The 23,850-nt window shown below is 40.3% G+C and overlaps 1 protein-coding gene across 1 annotated transcript in view; it reads right to left on the bottom strand.

Moving 5' to 3' along the window:
* The window catches only part of SVEP1 (sushi, von Willebrand factor type A, EGF and pentraxin domain containing 1), a 120,550-nt gene extending 96,962 nt beyond the window's left edge, over nucleotides 1–23,588 (bottom strand). Inside the window, exons 1-3 of the mRNA XM_048291209.1 lie at nucleotides 22,882–23,588; nucleotides 6,928–7,183; nucleotides 5,564–5,740 (exon numbers count right to left, since the gene is read on the bottom strand). Of these exons, the coding sequence (XP_048147166.1) occupies nucleotides 5,564–5,740; nucleotides 6,928–7,183; nucleotides 22,882–23,406 (958 nt within the window). The 5' untranslated portion in view covers nucleotides 23,407–23,588. The remainder of the gene's footprint in view (nucleotides 1–5,563; nucleotides 5,741–6,927; nucleotides 7,184–22,881) is intronic.
* Nucleotides 23,589–23,850: the final 262 nt, after the last annotated feature.

Genomic DNA, 23,850 nt, shown 5'->3' with positions numbered 1-23,850 from the left:
CACTTCAACTGGCTTGTCTAAACTACAGATATGGGGAAAACCCACCTGCAGCTACATGTGCTAGTTATTTACGTGAAAAAACCTGTACCAAATTGACTAAGAAAACCCCCTTTTTTACAATTTTGCAGGCAAAGTCCTTGTGGATCGATATTAAAACTTTTTTTTTTTTTTATGGAGAGCTCACTGTCCGACTCTACGGTTTGTTTAAGAGTTTTTCTGATGGACTAAATCTGTCTTTAAATTCACTGCCAGAAATGCTCCATCTTCATAAAGCAGGTTGTACAGGCGGCCAACAAATGACTTTGTGTCAGAAGTCACTTAAAAAAACAGCAAAGGTATTGTAGGATCATGCAGCTACCTCCATCTCTGTCAGTCATTCCTACAAAATAAAAAAAAAAAAAACAAACCAACCCAAAGCCTCTCCTGATATGAAGAATACACTGACAACACACTTTTAAATTTTCAAACCAAAGGATTTATTTCTATTGTGTGCTCCATTTTGAAAAATCTTGCAGCATCCAATTAAGTTTTTCCCTCAGCCTTGCTTTGCTTCCTATAGCAACAAGCAGGAGAACCTGTACCCTAATTTCCAGAAGCAAGAGCAGGAAATACTGCACTTCAAGGGATGAATTTATGAGAAAGCAGATTTAAATGTAAAAAATCTGGAATAGCATGTCTGCATGCTTCCAGATGTGTTTATTTTGCACACAAAATATTTGTAAAAGCCATTTTCTTCAGTCCTGTTTCTTACATTATTGTTTTCAGTCTTAAAAAAATTTTTTAAAGGTAATCAACCTACTAAACTTCTGTAGCCATGCCTATAGTATCTGGTTTTTATTTCCACCTTTCTCATCCACTTGTCTTCCAGTACTCTCAGCAGAAAACCACTGGAAAACTGATTTACATTTCTCTTGTACTCACCTCTTATGATGTTATGACACCCTCACTAGAAAAACACATTTACATTTCTTTTGTATTTAACCATCATGATGTTGTCCTGAAACTCTTACCCATAAAGACTCACAAGATTTATAAGAAACAGAAAAAAATACACAGAATGGCAACAAGGAATATTTTTGCCAGTGTTAATTACGCATCAATTCAGCATTACTTAGTTACAGGCATTTTGCATCCTTGCTCTTGGTTTAGATCCCTCCTCCTTACGTGACAGCCAGGCATTTTGACACAGTGTATTCACAATAGAACCTCTGTGTATTGTCACAGATGGAAAGCCACTCAAAAAGAGGCTGCAACAAAGGAAGACTGAATTACAAATAATAAAGTATACAAAAGTATCTCATCCCCCCAAAGGGTTACAGAAATGGGATCATGATTAAAGAGCTGTTCAGTAAAAGGGGCGAATCACATGTTGACAGATGTTGTACACAGAGAAAGGTCTCTCCAGTAAAACTTTTCTGTCTCTACAGCAGGTGAGTCTAACTCCTAAGTCTTTCCAAACTGTGAAGGTTTTGAAAGCATTTAATTAAGGCTTCATTAAGCACATACATCCCAACTTCCTTGCAGATGTAAAATTTTTATTTGCTTCCTTGTTTTGGTATATCAAGATCTGCAGGGTTATATGACACAAAATACCACACTAGCAGCCATTTGACACTTTGAAGAAATGCCCCTTTTTCAATTTATCAGTTTTCATTGGCTGCAGGTCTTTCAGAGAGCCCTCTTTTACTGACAGCTAAGTTAGAACTGAAGAGTGTTTTTTTGGCTTAGAAATTAAAAGCAAAGGAGAAGAGAGGAATCAAAGCAGACTCCCACCCAGTTTTAAGATGTAGAATCAATGAATGAAAGCATAAAATAGCACTGCTTTGTGAGACAGCAAGAAGCTAAGTTCTAAGAGCTTGAGAATCTGCAGTTCCATAAACTAATTCAAACCTTCAGATTCAATAGGAAAATTTAGCCTGAAATCTTACTGTGCTTGGAGACATTATCAACACTCTTCTTCACACTACCTTTCTTGCTTTCTTTTCCCTCCCTTTCTGTCAGAATCTCTGTACTGTTGGTGGTTTTCCTCCAGATCCATGGTAGGCACTTACTGAAGAGTATAGTTTCATTAACCCAGTAACTCCTCTAGGGCAGCTAAAGAAATACCTCACATAAAGAAATATTGAGAAAGGGTGATTCAGCTTCTGGGGAGTGGAAGCTCCTGTCAAAAGCAAGAGAGGAAGGAGACAGCATGGCAGCAGAAATATTTACTTTCCTTTGACTAGACCATTGGACACACCACCGGAATTAAAGTTCTTCCTGTGTGACTAAGAAAAGAACTCCCAGTAATACATTAAACACAGAAGTTTCTTTCTAACTAGAAAGATAGCCATTTTATGAACATCAGGTTTTGTTTTGCATTCTCAACAGGAACAATCCTGAAAACCTCATGGAAAAAATGCTCAGATGAAAACTGGCTCCTCAGTCCAAGAAACCACAAAATGCAAATCTTCGCTGCATTGCTGGATGTACATATCCCCGGTTTAAAGTCTTTTCAGTAATGTGTTCTGAATTAATATTTGTTAAAAAAAAGGAAAAAAAAGTTAAGTTTTCACATGTTTTCATGTTTCATTGGAAAGGCTCTTCAGAAATCTAATCTATGTGGTGTTTTGAAGCCAAAACTGTTGCCCTTGTGGTTGTGCACATGATTACTGATATGCTGCATATTCCTAAATAAAAGCCTAGGCAACCTATTAAATATTCATGCATATGGTGGAATTCAATAATTATACCCAAGCAGTGAGCTAAATATAAACAAAAGAATGAATAACCAGCCTAGACTAGAAGGAATGAAGTTACTCGTTCTGCCCTGTGAGCTGCACATCATCTTTTTGGATACCTTGTGCTGCAAAAAATGGGGTCTACATGTTAGAAAAAAGAAACTAGTGGTTGTAAGACAACAGTTTCCTAACCTCCCCAATAACTGTGATGCTTCTTAGGAGTAACTGATGAGGTGAACATGATGGGTCCCACCTTTATCTGCATCATCTTGAACCTAAAAGGTCATCCAACCCAAGAGACCACTTAAAACAGAGCTTTCCAAGGAGAGTCCTACTGAAAAAAAATTGTGAAAAGGCCGTATTAAAGACATAGATTCTAATCTCCTAAGAGAGAAAAGAAGATACAAATGGAGATCTGGACATTTGTTTTACTCTCCTATGAAAGGTGCAGTTGATTTGAACAACTCGCCTTTTATTGATGAAATGGAAAAAAGAGTCTTAATGAAAAATCACAAGATTTATTTTTGCTGCCTTCTGTATTTTTCTTTGGTTGTCTCTAGTTTGAACCTCAACATTTGTAATCAAGGAAAAGAAGGAGAAGAAAAAGTGAAGAGTTACTGAAGAGGAGGTGTTTATGCACTCTGCAATACTTGGGAACTGGTTACAATCCTGCCTCCATTTTTCCTCTCTCTCCCTTCCTTTGCCACAATCATCACAGATGTCTCTGGCCACATGAAGTTCCCAGTGTATGCCAAGAAGTTTTGTTTGGTTTGCTTTTTAAAGTAGAGAACAGTCGGTCTGTTCTTCCTTCAGTCGCACATCATCAACAATATTACAAAGAGTGGGAGGGACACTGAATTTCTGCTTTTCAGCACAAAGCATGTGGCTCCTATTTAGTTTTACAGAAGCTTTCTAGAGAGTGTTTTCTGGTAATTATGAAAGTAAAAAATTGTTAGGATTTTACATGTTATTCTGATGCCTCACATTTAAAACTACAAACAACAGTAAGGTGGTATAATGAAAAGCACAAGAGCATACAGAATATAACCACAGAGAAGAAACACAATAGCAAAAATAACCTACTTCACAGAAAAACAATTTCCCGCTTAATTCAAATTCTTTTAAAAAAAAGCCTTACTGTACTAGGGAAGCATAGGCTAGTGGTGTATCTTCAGGTTTTGCCAAAAAATGCTAAAAATAGTCCAATTAAAATTGAAGTCCTGTCACTGTAAACTTGCCACAAATCCTCCCGCACGTTATAGAGTGACGAAAAGTTAAGATGCATTCTTAAGATTCCTTATGCTTTACAAATCCACAGCTATGCTCAGATGTGAAATGTTAAAAAAAAAGGTTGAAATCCTTTTCAGAATAAAAGATTTCAAAATAGGCTGTTTTAAAGAACATGTATTCTCTTTTTTTTCCTGTCTGTCTTGAAGAATGCAAGAGTTGAAGAGAGAATACATAAAGAAAAGGTTTGAGTTACTTAGGTCAAATTCTCCCTAAAGTACATGTATGCAACTTCAGTTGCCATCACAGAGCAGATGGCTGCAATCATCGCTTACTGGCAGTGTATCTAACACCAGACGCTCCTACAAACTTATTTCAGAAGCACCTACCAAAGAAGCAAAATTGAAAACTTTTGTCTGCAGCTGCAAAGTGCCCATTTTAAGAAATCTGACATTTACCATTTTTGGTGGCACTTGAAATGTACACTTACCCCATCAAAAGACCCTTTCATGTAGAAAGGGCAGCTCTAAAATGATGGTCCTGCTCTCTTTAGGAACAGCTCAAAGCAATATTTAATGATACAAGCTACTGATAGAGGCAGAAATGCTGTATCTATTCTGTTCATTGCTTACTATGGCACTCAAAGCGAAGGAAAATTAGTGACAAAAGAAAAAAATACGATGAAAATGTGGTCTAAATAAATTAGAATTGAAAATAAGCAAAATTGAATAGTGTATCTGTTTAGAATTAATTGAGCACACAAGAAAGCTACAGCTACTTACATAAAATACGATTCTGATCCAATGTGCTAGTGCTGACATTGATTCCTAACTACATTCCTCTACTCATATTGCACTCAAAACCCAATGAATTTCTGCTTACCTACTGAAAAAAGGAAAGGTATTCCAGAGGAACAAGTTGAATTACAATGTGATAATTGGCAGGGAGTATAATACAACTTTACAGATCAACTTCTGCAAAGAAGCGTAAACTGTTGTTATTTTAACAATACTTTGAATGCATATGAGTAAAAGGGCTTGTCCAAAAAGTAGTAGCAAAACCAGTATCAGTGAAATGTCCCAATGACAAGCCTCTGCTTAGTGACTCAAATGTTTTCTTCCTGTATAGTAACTGGAAGTCATAATGAGAAATTAAAGCACATTTACATGACTGTAAGTTTTGCTCAGAATTTGTCCTGCAAAGATCCACAATTGTAGGCCCCTCTCCAAACAGGACAGTTTGCGAAAGTTCGTCATGAGGGAAAAATGTACTATGAGCACTTGAGGGAAAAAGATATTACCTCAGACTTGGTAAACTCATAGTCACAAATTTCCGGTGTGCTGTGTTTCAGGGAAGCTTTACTTTGTCAGAGGACTTGCCCTGTTCTTATCTCTTTCCTGTGCATCTCTTTGAGCTACTGCTGAAGACGAGGTATGAGGTGAGTTTGACTGCTAGAGCTATTCTATGTCTTCAGCCAGAGAGTTTTCCAGAAGCCTTGGAAGCATTTTGATGCAGGTTCATAGCCATAATCCCAAACACATCTTTTAGCTCTCAGATAGATTAGCCATGTACTTAGACCATACAGAGAAATCCAAATACTGAGACACGAGACTCACCTGTACATTCATGTTGTAGTCCTTTACCATAGTATCCTTTTTCACAGATACACTCGAACTGGCCAGTGTGAGTGCCACATTTACAGCTTGCCATGATGTCACAGCAGTTTTCGTTTGCCTCGCAGAGGTACGAACAATGCGATATATCTTCTTGGATATAGCTGCCAGAGGGCAGGTCTGGAATTGTATCAATTCATTAACAAAGAATTCAAACAAAAGTAATCCCACCATCTCACATTATATCATTAGTGAAACATTTGTTAAAAACCCTAGGCTCCAGTTCCAAGTACTAGTGGTGGCAGCATGAAGCAGAGCCTTGCTATGCTCAGCATGCGAAAGATTGGTGTCCTTATTCTGGAAAAAGGCTCACTGAAATCCACAGTACACTCAGATTTTCTCACTCAGCTTCATTGGAGTCTAGCACTGCCAGAATGCAGTCTCACTGCCAACAGAAGCTGTTGAGACAGCTTTTACCAGCTTTGGTGGATGCCATATTTGGCATCAGAAGAACATTTGGTCATGGCATGTAAAACCAGTTGGTCATATTATAAAATAAAAATCTTTGGCACATTCACATAAGCCAATCCAACCTTACCTGGAACAAACAGGCTGGCTACAAAGCATCAGAAAAGCTTATTTTATACCGCTTATTTTAAAGTAGCACAGTTTAAAAAGTTATAGCAAATAAATTCAAATGGGTAGCCTGACGCATGTTCTAAGCCTCAATCAAGCAGTGCTGCCAAACAAATGTTTAATCATGAGTTCTCACTTGCTTGTCTAAACCTACTCTATTTTTCAGGAAGAACCTTTTTTTTTCAGAATATAGCAGATTAAAATAGGGCAAAAACACAGTCCAAACAACTTTCCACCTCTTCCTCTTTCCAGTTTTACTGTGTCTATAAGGTCATAAACTCAAATTGTATTGACCCTTACACAGAGAGATCTCGATCAGTTCTGAACAGGTTTACTGTTGTTGCTGTGTGAGATATCCTAAAGGTATTAAGTTTAGTTCTAAGGTGTACATTAGATGCCTCTTGTACCTGACTAAAAGGTTCATCCATTCAAGCACAAGCTACACTGGGCCAAGAGCATAGTCTGTTCTTCACGGACAAAAGGAAGAGCTCAATGGATATAAATATGTATATACATCAGTGAGGAGAATTTTGCTCACATCTTGTTGGTGATGAGTTAAGCCAGATAAAGTTTATCCTTTTAACTGAGGGACAAACACCTCTGCTAGAAAGTATGAGAAAAATAAAAAGGCAATCAACGCTACATGAAATGTAAATGCAAGACCGTACTGGAGATCTTTCTATTCAGACCTCTCTGCTCCCTGTAGATGTCTGAGGTTAGGACATTAATACCTTCGTGAAGAGCTCTGCGTGCCAGAGCTTCAAATTCAGCGAAACTGTGAAGCAGATAACAGTGATCTTCTTTTGGATGGGATGCCATATCATTCAGTTCTCGGATATTCCCTTGCCATATTCCAAAGGTGAAGATCTCCACTCCAAGTTCACGCAAGGATGCCGCAATGGGTCTTGGGTCTCCCCCATTGGAATATCCATCAGTAATGAGAAATATCACTTTTGTAGCATTTCCACGGGCATGCCGTAATATTTGCTGGAAGAGAAAATGAAATTGCACACCTCAGCAAAGGGTTAAGAGTGATTGATCTGTACACTGCTTCCTCCTTTATATGACTCCTTTTATTTGAATTATACAGCTAATTAAGCCCTTGCAAGATCACCCACTATAACAAAGGTCAAACATCTGCACATGGAGCCTGTGGTTGAAGAAGGCCAACCACTGGGTCACACTTTAGGTGGTCACAGTTTGCACAATCACAGAAACCCTGACACAATATGAAACGAGACACTCTTCATTCTGATTGATAAAGTTCAGATTGCATCAGATTCAGCAATGATTCTAACCAGAGCTTAACTGACTTTTTTCAGACTGAAGTTTAAATAGGTAACACAAACAATTGAAATCAAGTGCAAGACCCAAAATACAATCTAACATATTTTAATGTAATCTTTTGTTTCGATCTACTAAACTATAAACCCTACTGCTGATTTATTGTGAGTCCTCTCCTAAGAAGCATTTGGACTGTTGGTTATTTTAAACCCAGCATAACATTCCCCATTTGTCCCTGTTGAATGGTGCTTTTCTCCCTTACAACGGTTTGCTAAGATCACTTTAGATTGTCCATCATGGCCTTAAAAATGCCTGTAGTCCCTTCCACCCTGCTGCTCGCTCTTTCTAATAGTTCACACAAAGCATGTGTGACACTACTCAGTACTGCCTGAGTGAGAACATGCCCCATAGGTTCCTGCCCATTTCAACCTTCCAGTCTGACAATGCAATAGTGCTAATTATTCTCCAAGTAAATTTGATTGTTGGATGAGGAAGAGCACCAACAAGAAGCCACACCATGGAGTTACCATGCTGATGATTAGCCTCTGTCTGTCAGAGCATTGAGTAAATAAGGGATGACCACCAACTTCCTAAATGTGGCCAGCTGCTGTCCACAATCCTGAAGCAGGGGATTGTGAAGATGTATTTTCTCCATCCCCTGGGAACTTACGTAGAAAAAATTAGATGCAGACTTCTGATTTGGTAGCAGGCAAATTATGACCCTGTTTATTTCAAGAACAGATTGTACCATGCTACAATCAATGCAGAAGACCACATTTAATAAACCTTTGAATGATACTCCAAAAGTCATGTCATTGTATGATGAGTAGGTAAGTGTGCTTAAGACATCCTTAACGAGCACAAACTCCAAAACCAGAGATCAACCAAACTGAGCCATTTTATTACAAAATCTTTGTGTTAGTCTTATGAAGTAAAATCGTCTGGCTTTCACCTCATCCAAAAGCTTACTAGCTAGGCCAATCTAAATAACCTGCAGAGTTTTTAAACCCCTTCTCAGCAAGCCAAGCCACATTTCAGGACAGTTGGATTTTGATTTGTCAGTTCACTGATTTCAGGTAGATACTAAGCAAAAACATGCACACACACCATAAATCAAAGCACATACCATTGGCACTGTGGTCTGAGAGACTGCCAAGCAATGTTCTGCTGTTGGGCTTGATTTTATTACTACTTGTATGCAAAACCCAAAGGGAGTGAAACCAAATTCTCTTGCAGACAAAAATACCCTCCACAAATCAAACTTATTGTTCCTCATATTGCTTAAGTCATAAGTGGAAAACCAGAATGAAGTGGGAAACCAGAATGAAGTGGGAAACCAGAATGAAAAGAATCAGGAAGAAAAAGACAAGACAAAAGGCAACATGAAGACAAACAGTAGGAAAAATGTACAAATGCCTCAGTTCAAAATGCATTCTGAAACTGACGCTCTAATACAAGTGACATTGCAGGCAGAGAGAATAGTGCTGTTTATAATTAACACATATAATTAACATATTTAGCATTAACTGTGCTATTTTAAAATAAAATATAAGCAACTTAAACTTCTATCCAACTTCTTAAGTATTCAGGCTGAAATTCTCCACTCAGGATGTTTGTTTAAAGCTATTTCAGTAAAAATGGCCTTTTTTTTTAAAAACAAGACAAGGAAAACCTGTGTTCCATCCATACTCACTTGGTTTTGGCAACTGTAGCATCTCTGAGCTCTGGAAAAAGAACCTTCAATCTGCAAATCACATAATAAGCATGCAAAAATATGCCCCAAATATATGCAAGTTGTGGAATGTGTGTAACTGAGGAAGAAACCAAAACTTAGGGTTAAGAGACATAATGGAGATTGCCAGTGCAATTCTCTGAAGATTCCACCTACATGCAGATTGCTCCAGCAGAATATGATTTCAACTTGTGATTGTGTCATAACATGTACAGAAGGGGGAGCAAAGCTTTATTTTGGAAGGATATGGCTTGGCAATTTCAGTAGTATCCTTCAGCACTGTTTCCCTTAGTGCATGACAGAAAGCTTCACACACTTTGCAGATGAAGGTAGTGGATAGCATTCCACATTGCCCTGGTTCTTCAGCAGTTAATGCTCATAATCAGTAGCAATCAAACTTCCACGTTTTCCCTAAACACAGAGACAAGTCTGCATGGACAGTGAACAAATGAGCTTGAGCCCCAGTAGTCTAGACAGGACTGCAGATATCTCAGGACTATTTAATTCTGACTAGTAAATAAGCAGGGATTTTTGTTTTACAAAATTAGTCTGCTACAAAAGCCCTCTGAAACTCCTGAAACACAAACATGACTTTCCATGTAATCAAGTTCCGGGTCCCGTGAAAAATTGCTTAGCAAGCCCTTTTAAAAGATGTGTGTTTGAGTAAGTGGAAAGCCATCTTTGAGGAGTAAACGACTGTTTTTGAGGGGAAAATATGCCTTAGCTATGTGACCCTCAGGTAATGCAAGAGGCCAACATCTTTTCTGTCCTCTGCATCTCAAAGGGTAACCGCTTCTTCAGGACAGCACTTCCGTCACACAGACACAAACTGAGCCAACAGGTAAAAGAACAGGAAGCTGTCTTCCTGCTACCCAGATGACTTGAATACTCAGGCACCAGGGAATCTGACTGGAGAAAAAGACAGACAAACAGACAAGATTGCTACACATTGCCCTGAGAAATCAAAACAAAACAAAGCCACTGATCAGCTTGGCCCTCATGTCTTGCAGCTGTAACTCTAGACACAGAATCCCTGCTGTATAAAAGCAGATGAAAACAACAAGGGAAGGAAAGAAACATTCAACATGGGGGGGCAGAGAAGAGGTGGGGGGTGGAGACCAAAGTCTATTTTTAAATCATTTGTGTATGTCCGTTGGTCCACTCAGTATTTTGTTTCTTTTTGTGAAGACAAGAGGACAGGCCACCATCCTGTCAGGGCTGCTGACAATACAAGTACCAGTCTCCATTCCTCTTCTCTCGAATATTTGTGCAGCATTTCACATAATTTTTGTTTTCACTAACCCTGACTTACATCCCTCTATTCTGAGAAACCTCTCTCCTTCCCTCTCCAGAAAGTTGTTTCGAAAGCTGTTTTTCCCCCGAACAGAAAGTTCACGTATTTTAAAATGTTTGTTCAACCCCTAAACTTTTTTAACCCCTAAACTTTTTTAACCCCTAAACTTGAAGGTACACACAGAGATTGTTCACCAGCCCTTGCCAACCTTCTGGACTTATCTACATAAAGATGACTTTTTTTCATGACAAGGCTTTTCAGTCTTTTCATAAATTGTCAGGTTCTTCAATAAATACAGTTTAAAAGCCCTCTAAATGGTACTAGTAAGTTAAAAGGATCCTGAGAACCTGTTTCTTTGACAGGAATACCCACATCTGCTTCTGATTTTACCATCAAATAAAACTGAGCACCAGCCATAACTCAAAATACAGGGCTGGACAGCCTGTTTAATTGAGAATTTAGCCCATTTGGTCACTACCATAAATTAATAGGGGAAAAGTACAAACAAAACAAAACAACTAGTGCTCTTGATAACTGAAGAAAATTCATGGGGCCACTACAAATACGTAGTCTTTTACCATTTCAGTAACTGTTTTCTTGTCTACACTTCCTTCAGAGGAGTAGTAGATCAGTCAGTTTCAGTAATCCTTCCAGTTCTTAAATAAAACATTCTTTCCACATTAGCAAAAAGTTATTACCATCTGTATTTTGTTCAGTGACTGTTTAGTGTGTACAAATATCTGGCAGTCTAACCAATTTTTTTTGTGCCAATAAAAGTCCTTAGAATTAAAAAATGAAGTCTTGTGCAACAAAAGAGTTATCATAAAAAATCCTCCTCTAGAAATTCACTACTGTAATGGAAAACAAAATCCTATCAGAACAGTCACAAACCACCTAAATTCTAACTTCTGTGTTTTTAACATTAACATGGAGTTTGTAATACAAAATTAGGAGATGAGAAGTATCGAAGGCCAAAGACTTCTTCAGTCACTTGACAGCCACAGTGATGATGTTGTCAAAGGTTCTTCGTTACTGCCTCAATTACATCTTCTGCATGTAATCCATAAACATATGTTCTTGGCCCTGATTCCTGTCCTTCCTCTCTCTCTTGATTTTAAAGAAGATTCTGACCATACAGGATTGGATATTAATACATCTATCTAGATAGAAACAAGTAGAAATGGGTTACCCTCTCTCACTTTACAGACTAAGCCTCTGATAATAGGCTTGACAGCCCCAAGATCCTTGCCAAGAGAAGCCTGTTTTAAATGCTTAGGTTGGAACCTAGCCCTCAAAAGAACATTATCCAACATTCCCTTGTAGGAAATACACTACCTAAGGGCTACAAAGCAAATCTTATTTGTTACAGGTCAGGAAGAACCACCACTGCATCTCAGAAGCAAACCAGAAAGCTCTCCACTAGAGAGCCATTCAGCTCTGCTGCACCAGGAGAGCACTTACACTGAATTTCTTTTCACTTTAGGAATTACATAAAACATACACACCAGGGGATGAGTTCTGCATAGAATGAGATGATTATTTTTCTCAGAGGATCACTTATTCAATACAAAAGAAACAATTTCCATTTTATAATATTACAGAATTAACTACCTATAATGCAACATACTCACTATTAAACTTATAATAAAATGAGTAAATGTTAGTTTATTACGAAAAACACTGCATAGATTTGATCCATATATTCATGAGAATATTAAAACAGTACATCCTAATTTATCATAGGTGGCTTCAGAAGCAGATCAGCATTTTATTCACGAAGGAAAATGGCAATGCTAAATCTCTTTGACAAGCTCAACTTTTGTTTCAAGATTTCTTTGTTTTTACCCTTCCTGCAGGTAAAAATGTCCAAATCTGACAGGAGATAAATATTCTATATAAAAAAAAAACCAGTACTGTGACCAAACATAGCTTTTGGTGGAGCTGAGGCATCTTATCACTGAATCCAGAGCACTCCTGGGGAACACGGTCATCTCACAAGAGCAATGCAGAGCTAGCAGGTGACAAATACAGTTCCTCTTCATCATGAAACTGTTGCCAGGTGAAGAATTATTTGCACCTGGTAGTTTAACACAATGCTTGTTCTTCAAAAACCACTGGCCTATGGAACCACACAATGCTTACTCTGTAGGAAGAACTAGAAAGCAACCAACCCACCTGTGAAAACTTTTATCAGTTCACCAGGCAGTCAGGTATGACTTTGGGATTGCCCACCACCCCAAAGGACAGAAAACATGCACAGAGGGAAGGGAACATAAGCTAATGACTTTGGGAAAATTATTATTTTATGTATGTTTTTTCTGGAAAAACCTAGAATATGTATGTAGAATATAGTATATAAACAGGAGCTTTTTCTTTACTCAGCATGCACGGTATTTTGGAGGAGATATCCCCTCATGCATCCAACCAAATAAAGAATGCTTGCTTCTTAAAGTTACATTGATGCTAAGGAGTTTTATTTTACTGATTTTTGGTAACAATACAAATGTTGTTATTCCTCTGCACAAAAGACCTGGCTACACCTCCTGAGTTCCCTCTCTAAAACAGCAAAGGTCTGATTTCACCATGTTTTCTTTCGGTCACTATACACTGCTATTTTCACTGCTCCAATCAAATGAATCTTATCCTCTCTTTAGGCTTCATGAAATGAACTAAAAGATATTCCACAGTTAGAGGTTTTGGCTTACAGCCTTTCCCACTCTCTTCTGCACTGCTACACTGGCTCTAGAGAACGAACTGTTACCTATCTAGAAGAAATTAACTAATTTTAAAGCTTCCCTTGGATATTCCCCTACCAAGACTCCACTATTAATTCAGAGAAAAGAGGTATCTATAGAAAAAATCTGGATATTTAAAATATTTAAATAGTTCCTTCAGTAATTGGCAGGCATGACCCGAGTAAATCTCACAACTGTGTCAGACAACCCCACTATATGGATGAAAGCACACAGGTGAAAAAGCCAGGCATGATCATGGCCAGGACATGCAGGGACATGACATCTGAGGAAACAGTGACAGATCTAGTAATGTTCAGATGGGGGAAAAGAAGGCTTAAGGTCGTCTTATCCATGCTTACATATTAATACTTAAAGAGAGGGAGAGTAAAGAAGATGTATACAGAATCTACTAATTGGTATCATGAGGCAAGAAGCACATATTTAAATACCAACATTCCACTTAACTAGAGGAAGAAACGTTTTTGCTGCAAGAGTGATCAACCATTGAAACAGGTTTCCCAGAAAGTTTATGGGTTCTCCATCCCTGGATATATACAAACTTAACTTAGACACAGTCCTGAGCAACCAGGACAAAAGCCTAAACAACCCAAAATCACCACTGGCTTTGCAATGACAGGAGCTACTACATAGAATTTTGATTCACACAGCTGCGTTAGGACTGTTGGGTCCAGTGATCTGAAACTGTGTGGCTTGCAGTTTTGAGCTCTGAATTAGAAAGAACAGAATGCAGGAAACAACTAACATACATATCCTTCATCTTCTGTCATCCTGAGGTCTCTAAACAGGGCATTAAAAAGCAAGGCATGTTATGTACACAGACATTTTCTGAGCTCTTGGTGCTATATAACCTTTAAACAAGTTTATAAAGACTTTGCAAAGTTGCTGGAGGCCCTTATATGCTGCTATGTTGTGTGCTATATTCAAAATATCATTTTGCTAATAGATCTCAGTTTGATTTGAAAAATGAAAAAACTTAGTTTTCTTTGTCTGTGAGCAATTTCCATCATTAATATAGCAAAGATGTTATTTGATTTCTTGAGTATTGCTCTGGTCTTCTGCTAATAATAAAAATAGGGACTCAAAAATATTTTACTGAATATGTAACTGATTTTCAGACCAAGCATTCACATCACTATTGACTAGTGCATCTGCCAAATATTTGTTTCTTTTGTGTCTGCTTTAAATATTTATTACTTTAAAAAAGCAGGGAAAAGGCGGAAAAGCTGAACTGAATAATTGATTCCAAAAGGCCAAACACAATTCATGACCTCGCCCATCTACTGCCAGCTGTCACTGCTCAATTATCATCTGAAGAAATTTTTTTTTTTTTTTGTTCCAGGACAGCTAGAATTGAGCAACACTAACACAAAGTTATCACTGATAAGAGATGTCCCAGACCAACTGGGTGTGGCGGAGTGTTTACAGACTACTGCTTACATTCAAGGAGGCTTTTCATCTTTCTGGTTGAGGTTGCCAGTGAGACCTTGAACCAGAGGGAGTATCATAATTTTAACAAGAGCTTTTGTTTCAGATTGTGTTAATAGCAAGGAGACGTAAGCAGGGTGCTGGTCCTACAAAGAACCTGTTGTTAAAAGCAATAATAAAAACAATAGTGCTTTTAATTTCTGCATTTAGAGAAGTCAGAAAATTCTGAGCATCAAAAACATGCTGTCTCACCTGCAAAATCTGACTCACAAATTCCAGTAACACGTGGAATTGGGGGACAAAGCATCACAGAACATGCAAAATAAACATACAGAAGTTTAATGCTGAGGCTTATGTCAGGAAATACTGCTAAATATAATGTATTTTGCTGTAAAGGCCTCTTGTAAGCCTACAAAATTGATTTAAAATAAACAACTTATTTTGTCCTGACTTCTTCAAAATTTTAATGCTGGGGATTTACTCCTTCTCGCAGAACAAATCACTCCAGCTTTTCTGTTTTGTCTTTGTGTCTCTGAAGCAAAGCACTTGCTAAAACTGATTTCTCTGTGAAGGTGCTAACTTTTAAGAACTGGGGATCAGAAGGTGCTTATTGTCAGACCCTTCCAGAAATGGCTCTGAGATGACAACAAAAAATGTTTTTCTCATGAAAATGAATCTCTGTTCCTGAAACATTTAGGATGATATTGTCCAGATACCATAGTGGTGAAAGATCTCATTCATTGTGTTGTTGATTCAGATGTTACATCTGTGAGATTTGTTTTATTTTTTGCAGCAGTATCTCAAGTTTCTCACCTTTCCTTTACCTCTGTACATTACACTGGGAAATGGCTAAAGGCTTTGTGGTACTGTGCTGTAAATAGAGAGTGTGTCTTCTAAGAGAGGTCGGTTTGGCAGATATGGAACACAGTGGATGCTGGCACTCATTTCTCTTCACATTCCCAAACTTCCACTCCTTACTTCACACACAGATGGCTGAGAGATCACAGGTCAGGACGGCTGCTGTACACTGTGCAGTGCAGATCCTTCCAGGCAGGAACATTCATCTCAGTTCTCAGAGACAGAAGTTATGAAAATGCCAGATGTGCTCTGATCATATAACCTTGTAAGGCTTAGGATTAGACCAGCTTCCTGTAGCCCAGGGAAATGGGCTGAGATAGGTATATGATGGCAAGACAAAAAACAAGTACACAGTTTCCCTGCTTCTTTCCTTGCTGCTAGTACTCTATTCAGCAATGAAAGACACAGAATACACTCCTTCATTATGAAAGGAGTATGTTCTCCTAGGGCTGCTGCCTTCTTTTCATAAATTTATAGTTCACTGCCTTTGTCTTTTTATGCTTAGCACATGACAACAACTTGAGAACATCCACAAGGCTAGAATATGTTAACAGTGGTAGAAAGGATCAAAATAAAAGGCTGTGTCATACAAATGAAAAGCATACTTCAGATGACTAATTTCCAAAACTTCAGGAAAATCCACACCATTGTAAAATATACTGGCCAACTGCCCAGTTACTTGGGATCTCTCTTATACAGTGTGAGGGTCTCTGCTTCTGAAAACCCCCTGATGCGCATGTGGCATTTCCCATTCGAAGAAGGTGGGAAAGTGGGAGAATGTCACCTCATCATTATCTCATTGAATTATATCATACACAGCTTCACAAACAGGTACTCTTTATAGGTGGAAGTCATAGAGTGCCCTATGCAGTTATGCAAGGGATCAAATGATGTACCCATAAGCATCATTTCAGCCTTAAAACTTCATGAAGAACATCCAGAAAACAGAGACAGTCTTGGAAACTAACTGGAAACTAATAAAACCTGATGCACTTTCCACAAACTGCAAGAAATTAATGGAGACTGTGACTGTGATTAAATCTAACGTATCATTAAAATTCTTCCTTCTGCTGGCTAAAACCACAAACAGAACCATAGAGTTGTTTAGGATGGAAAACGCCTGTAAGATAATTGAGTCCAACCATAAATTTAACACTCTCAGGGTTACTTGGCAGCAACATCGCCAAGCCCATGACTAAATCATGTCCCAAAGTGCTACATCTACATGTCTTTTAAATACCTCCAGGGGTGGTGACTTAAATGCTTCCAGGGGCAGCCTGTTCCAAGGCTTAGTAACCCTTTCAGTTAGAAGAAATGTTTCCTAATATCCCATCATAACTTTCCATGGCACAACTTTAGACCATTTCCTTTCACCCTATCACTTGCTACTTGGGAGAAGAGACCAACATCCACCTTGCTTCTCAGGTCCAAAACAAAATACAGTCTAGCTTAGGTACAGTTTTCAACCGTTGTGGTCTCTGTTGTTGCAAAAACCTTCTAAAATGGATTAATCCTCATATTGGTTTGCCTAGCTCTTAGGTTCTTATATTTTTAAAAGTAAGTTCTACAGAACAGTTTGGAGGTGTGACGGCACAAGAAAAGCCAATCTTCTTTTACTAGCAGCTCTGAATACTGCTGATCAAACTCACAGCCATGCAACAAGTAGTAAACAATATGCTATAATAAGCATCTCAAAAATTGAAGACCAACAAGAGAACAGTAACTTCTGTTGGCTGATTTGTCATTCTCAAAGATAGCACATTGCATAAGCACAGTACTTGGCCAGAAGCTGTGCAAAAGCATAAACATAGGTAGTAACCTCAATGCCTTCATGCCTTCGCGGCCTAATCCATGTTTTAGTAAGCTATAAATTTTGCATGAAAGTAACCTAAACCATTCTCTCTGATAACAATTCCTTTTATAAGGCATTTTGGGTTGCTGCTACTTATGTCTAGTAGTAGCATGAACATATTGTTGGAGTATAGTCAAAAGTATAAACCCCATGGTTTGGGGTGGCGTGCAGTACAAAATGTTAAAGAGAACTAACAAGTGAGTTTTTTGAGTCATGAAAGACAATTCTTTAAAAGGCTATGAAGAACAGATCACTTACTGGTATTTTTTGCCTTTTTTTCATCAGAACTACTAAGTGTACTACTTCTAGGGGAACTGGAGAAAGAAGAATATAAAAAAAAATCAGTGAGATTAAGCAGGTGTTTAGTTCAGGGTATAGAGCCATACAGTGTTTCACGGCACTTGCATCTTTCTACATAATCAATGAAGAGTGTGACACCGGAATAAAAGTCTCAACACACCTAATGCAGAACTGCCATATAGAGGCACTGCACATGGGGACAATCCTACCAGTGGTGTCTACTGGAATACAGACTCCGAGGATGAGGCACTTCAGTCAGCACCTGAAGCCAGGCTGTCTCTCTTCAGTACCTCACACTGACAAACACATTTTACCACAATGAAGAGAAAAGGCAGAAGAATATCTAGCAGAATCCTTCAGTGCTTCTTATAATGCACATATTTAAGCATTCTTTTTTAAAAAAATGCACTTAAAGGGAAGATAACAACTGGCTAATCTGCTGAACACCAGACTTCCAAATTGTATGCTTCTGTTTAGATGAAAATGCAAGACACAATTTTGTAAGCACAAACAGTTCAATTTCCCAAGAACAGATTTTCAACCAAAGAAAATATTAATCATGATTAGGCAGCCCCAGATATGATGCTAAAAAGACAACTTTTTGCTTGTTCTGGCCAAAAAGTCAGAAAAAAAAATTACTTAATAACTTCTTAAGGCAGATACATTTCAGGCTTGGTCTAAGAACAATGAATAATGTGCAGATATGTATCTTGTCTCTGATCCTGCCTTATTAATCTTTTGAACAAATCCCATGCAAGGCTGCAGTATGCAGGACCAGTACTCTTCAAAAACACCACTCTTCACTGATTAAGACTGGCGATTTAGAGCTGACACTAGTGATGGCTGACAGGAATGCTACTTTCAGTTTGGAAATCCTTAACTACCAGCTCTGCAATTTCAAAGGTGACCACAGAGGTAAACCAGGTTGACTTCATTTTTTTCTTCCACTATATCTTTAACACAGACTCCCAAGGCCATATCAAAACTCAGAGAGGCCCAATGCTGTCAACCAGTCAGTTAGCTCTAGTTGACCCAAGCCATCATCAGATGCTTAGAGCATGATGCCAAAGACAGCCTAGAATCTGCTACTCTCTCATTATTAGCTGCTGATTTTGCAGAGATCATAGGAATAAAAATCCACAAACACATTCTGGATAACTCGACAACATACATGACTCTGAATGTTCATGTTCTCAGTGAGAGGGCACTACTTTTTTTTAAATAAAAAAACTTTAACCAAATACATGGTAAGAAAAGATTTTCAGTTCTTTTGCATCAATTAATCTTTAATTTTAATTTGAAAATGAGATCCTGAATCTGAAAATGCATTGAAAATAAAAGCTAATTTTCCTAGTGGGTAACAATGCTGCATCTTGTACTTTTGTGCTTTTGTCTTAAAGAAGAAACAAAGCCATACTATTTAAACAAGCATTAAATAAGCATTAGAACTGTTTTTCCTAAACTGATATGTGCTTACATTCTTTTGAGGGACATTTTTTAATATTTATTAATTATAACACAGAGCACAGAACCTGACATGCTGGTTGGACATTCGTCATGCTCCCTCAAGGTCACATTAGATACAATCACCAGATTTCAGAGACCAGATTCTCAGAAAATATGTCACCTTATTATGTAGGTGACAAACCTTCCACTTGCATATACCTATACCTATACTGACTTCAGTGGAGGGAAGATGAATTACAAAACCAAAAGAATTACCTTTTTAATGCAACTATTATTATTATAACACAGAAGAACTCCCAAAGGCTCCCTCAGCTACTGCTTTGCCAGACTTTTTATAACAATTGACTTGTCTAAGGCTGTCTGAGTACTATCTCTGACTTCTGCTCAATAGTAGTGCACACCTACATCTTCCACTTCAATTATGAAGAGAAATTGTTTCCATTTTACTTCCATGGAAAGACAGAAATAAGACAATCTTCTTCTTAAAAGATATAATTTTATTAAGATGCTGCCACTTGGAGTAGCTTAAATAATTTTTATTTTCATCTTTTTTTTTTCAGCTCACCAAAACCAATGCAGCTCCAAGATGTTTAAACTGTTCATCAATAAAGATAGCACACCAATGCTAGCATACGTATAACTGTGACTCTCAGCTGCTAAGACAAGAACACACCATTAAACTTGCATCACTACGTGATGTCCCCTCAGTTCTATTTCAAAACCCATCTGGTAACAAATGCACATCCCTCCCACGAGGTGTAATGGGTGCTGTTAGCAGTGGTTATCTCTCAGGATCAGAAGCTCCAATACAGCTGCCTACAGGTCTCTCAACACTTTTCACCACTGAGGTCTTTTGGCTTTATAAGCATTCCTTAAGCATCAGGAGCAACACTTGCTCAAACCTGTTTGTATTTTCAATTCTGCTTTGGTTCTTTCTTGCTGTCACAACAGCTCTTCAGCCTTCCGTAATGCAACAAGCAATCTGCTTAACATAAGCTGCATGTAGTTTGTGCTGTCCCACCAACTTATGCTGTGAAAAACTGAAGCCAAAGAGTTTTGCATGAACGAGCTCAGTTTCTTCCCCTTTCTAAGACTGTTTGCATGTGCCTTGAAAGAAAGACTCGGAAAATGAGCACTTGCTAGCTCAAGCATGGCACGAAATCACAAACAGGATGGCATACCCAAACATCAAGAGCAGTTCAGCCTTTCTCACCAGGATGCTGTCTCTTGTGGTATATTCAGCATATTTCTGTGAATCTCATAGAATTTATCTTTAATCTGCTGGGCAGGAATGTCAAAGCGTGGTCCATGTGGCAAAAGTTAGTACGGACAGCTTTGACGAAACACAGAAAATCTGAAATAAACTTGTCTGTGAAGTACCTTTGGAGAGGATGCAAAATTGCAGTGCTAAGCAGAACTCTTATGTTTTTGATAGATGGATGTTACATGGTTGTGCAACAGCTTCTCAAACTGAACAGGTCTGCTTTTAGGATGATGTTAAATGACCAGTTTTTCTGCCACACATTCTAAGACAGCAACTGCTATGTAAATCTGGCTCCTGTTCACTCATGTTCCCAGGTCAGACACTAACTGGCCTGATGACCTTGCAAATTCACTTATCTCTCTGCCTCAGTGGTTTCAGTGGAACTGTCGCAGATGTGAATTAATCACATTTAGACCTACCAATGAAGAGTGCTGCACGATGATTAAAGTGCTGGGATTAGTCTAACAATGCGCTTTCCTTCATTTTCTGTTACGATAACACGTAACTGATACAATTCCAGAGACTTTGCAATGCTTTGCAAACACTTTTGAGTTTAGAAAAGAAGCAGAGAAATCTGGTCAGAAGCGGAAGGAACCCCAAATTACAGTGTAAAAGAAAAAAAAAATTGTAAAGAGACATTTTAGAAAAGTGAAATAAGAAATCATTATGGTTGTACCAAAAGACAGTTAAAAACATTAGGCAGCAGTCTAAGAGTCCAGAGGGAATAGCAGTTTTGTCATACTTAGAAAACGTTCTAGATTTATTCCAAAAGTAGTATTTTAAACTTAGAACAGTCATTTTCTGAAGAGTGTCTACAAAGGAGAGTTCCCTGAAGATGTTAATTTGTCTGACATGAAGAAATCATATTGAAGAAAACCACAGTACAGTATCTTTAACCAAGAGCCAGTGAGCAGACAGGAATTTAACCTTGTCATTCTATCTTAATTCTCCCTGTCACCATGTGAATATTTTTCTTCCCACATGCTTATAAGACCACAGTGAAAAATGACAGTCATGCTGTTGGAGCCACAAAGTTTAGCTAGGCTCAACAAACTAAATTGTAGGTTTCTGAAGGGATTTTTCGTTTATTCCACTTCAAAGATATCGTTAGTCAAGATTTTGTATCAAGAAAGCAGATGGTATATCTTATGCTTATATTTTGTTTTTAATGGTTATTTTAAACTTGTATCATTAACTTTTTCACATAACACCCCTGGGATGGATCTATATTGAAACATGGATTCACAGTGGAAGATCTAATACAGGGATGTGTCTTCCTAAAGCAGATTTGGCATGTGCAGCTCTGAGCATATTAGACAGTGGACTTGCTTTCTCCTGCCAAATGCAAAGAGGAGAATAATCTTTGCCAATTTCACATGCCCAGCAGTGACGCACCTCTTGCAATCTCACTCCTCAGCTCCAAATGACAACGTGTGTGTTTCAAGACAAGTACACCCAATGCTCAGCTACAGGACACTACCAGAAATTAGATGTAAAAAAAACCCAAAAATGAGACTTGGTTTGGTGGTTGTTTCTGAACACCAAGGCCAAATGACAAAGAAGAACAGGGCCTAGCCTTGTAAAAAAAGCTTCCTGAGTAGACTGGCTGTCCATGAACCACCTACGGGGAAGTCACCCCAGGATGATCAAGTGCCAACACATGTCCAGGAGCTGCCTGGACCAAATTTCTGCCATGGGTTTGTATGGCAGAACTACAAGTGACTGTGTTACCGTGTCTGGAAATGTTCCTGGGGACATGCCCCTACTTATTGGTATAGCGTACACAGACTAAGGGGACCTTTGTAAGTAACCAGCAATTAAAACAGACACCTGGCAACAATGTGTATGTATGTCTGACAGCTACCAGGCACTCAAGTCCTGCTACCATGAAACCAGGTAGGTGTTTCAGATGCCAGACTTCTGAAATTGAGACATGGGCTTCATGCCCCTTCAAAGAATGAATACACACATTTGTTTGCAAGGGCAGCAGAAAACATGGGAGTTGCAGGCGCAGACAGCACAGGAAGACACTGAATAATTGCCCTGACCATACTATTCTGCATCCCACACCACAGCATTCCACACACCATCATGCAGCCCTATACCCCTTGTCACAGAACACCCTCGAACAACGCGGAGAACCCACACACTGCCCAGCACAGCACACCGTGCACCGAGCCATCGCACCCCAACACCCCACGCACTACTGCATCGCCGCGCCTTCCCTCGATGCCGAGACCTCGCCTTGCCACAGCGCACCCCGCACCTCACCGGTGCTGCACCTCACGGCACCACCGCTCGTTCCTCTCACTGCACCCCTCACCTCACCCGCCAGCGCACATCCCACCGCACCCCTGACCGCACATCCCACCGCACCCCTGACCGCACCGCCCCGCACCGCGGTGCCGCGCACCCCGCGCCCGGCGCAGCCCCCGCCCGCCGCCCCGTCTCACCGCCGCCTGCTGGAAGGCGCCCTTGGTGTAGGTGCCGCCGCCGCGGTAGGCGATGGCGGGGATCTCGCGTCCCAGCAGGGCGCACTTGTGCTGCTGCGGCCGCCGCCGCGAGATGTAGTCCACGCGTGGCACCACGTTGCTGCGCGAGGAGAAGGTGACGATGGCGACGCGCGTGGCCGCGGGCACCACGGGGAAGTCGGAGAGCAGCTTCTTGACGAAGCGCAGCTCACTGAGGAAGTTGGCCGGACCCACGCTCGACGACTCGTCCACCAGGAACACCAGCTCCAGCCGCCCGCTGCGCGCCCGCAGACGCCGCACCTGGCGCTTGAAGGCGCGCCCCAGCTTCTCCACTTTGCTCTCCGTCGTGTCGGGCAGCGGCGGCGCCTCCAGGGATGGCGAGGCGAAAGTTGGGGCGCGGAGGAGGGCGCCCGGCTGGCCGCCCGGCCGGCCCTGCGTCGCCGACGGCGACAGGAACAGCGACAGCGACAGCCCCCACCAGCAGCAGAGAGCCACCAGGGGCCACATGGCGCGGCGGCGGGCGCGGGGAGACGCTGGCAGCCGCGGAGGAGAGCGGCTGGTCGCCCCCTGACGCCCCACCTCCTCTCTCCTCTGAGGGGCGTCCGGCCTGCCTCTCTGTCTCCCTGCCGGCCTCCCCGCCGGCCCCCGCAGGTATCCGCGCCCTTTAATCCCCCGCGGCTGAGGCGCTGCCCCTCGCACGCCCCTCTCTCGGTTTTTCGCCCCTCGCCTTTCGGTAACGTCCCCCCCCCGTCCCTCCCCGCCTCCCACCGCCCCGTCCCGCCCCGATGGGTCCCACACGGCTGGCGGGGGCCAGCCCGACAGAGGGGCGGGTGGCGGTCACTGGAAATACGCCGAGCAGAAGCGAAGGGGGGCGGAAAGGCAGGACCCCCCCCCCCCCCCCCCCCCGAAAAGTGAGGAGAACCTTTTCCTCTCCCTCGCCGCGCGGGCTGG

Source organism: Corvus hawaiiensis, chromosome Z, assembly GCF_020740725.1.
Source record: "Corvus hawaiiensis isolate bCorHaw1 chromosome Z, bCorHaw1.pri.cur, whole genome shotgun sequence".
NCBI classification, from domain to species: domain Eukaryota; kingdom Metazoa; phylum Chordata; class Aves; order Passeriformes; family Corvidae; genus Corvus; species Corvus hawaiiensis.
Note: the sequence above shows the minus strand (reverse complement) of the source record. Positions and strands in the feature narration are given on the sequence as shown.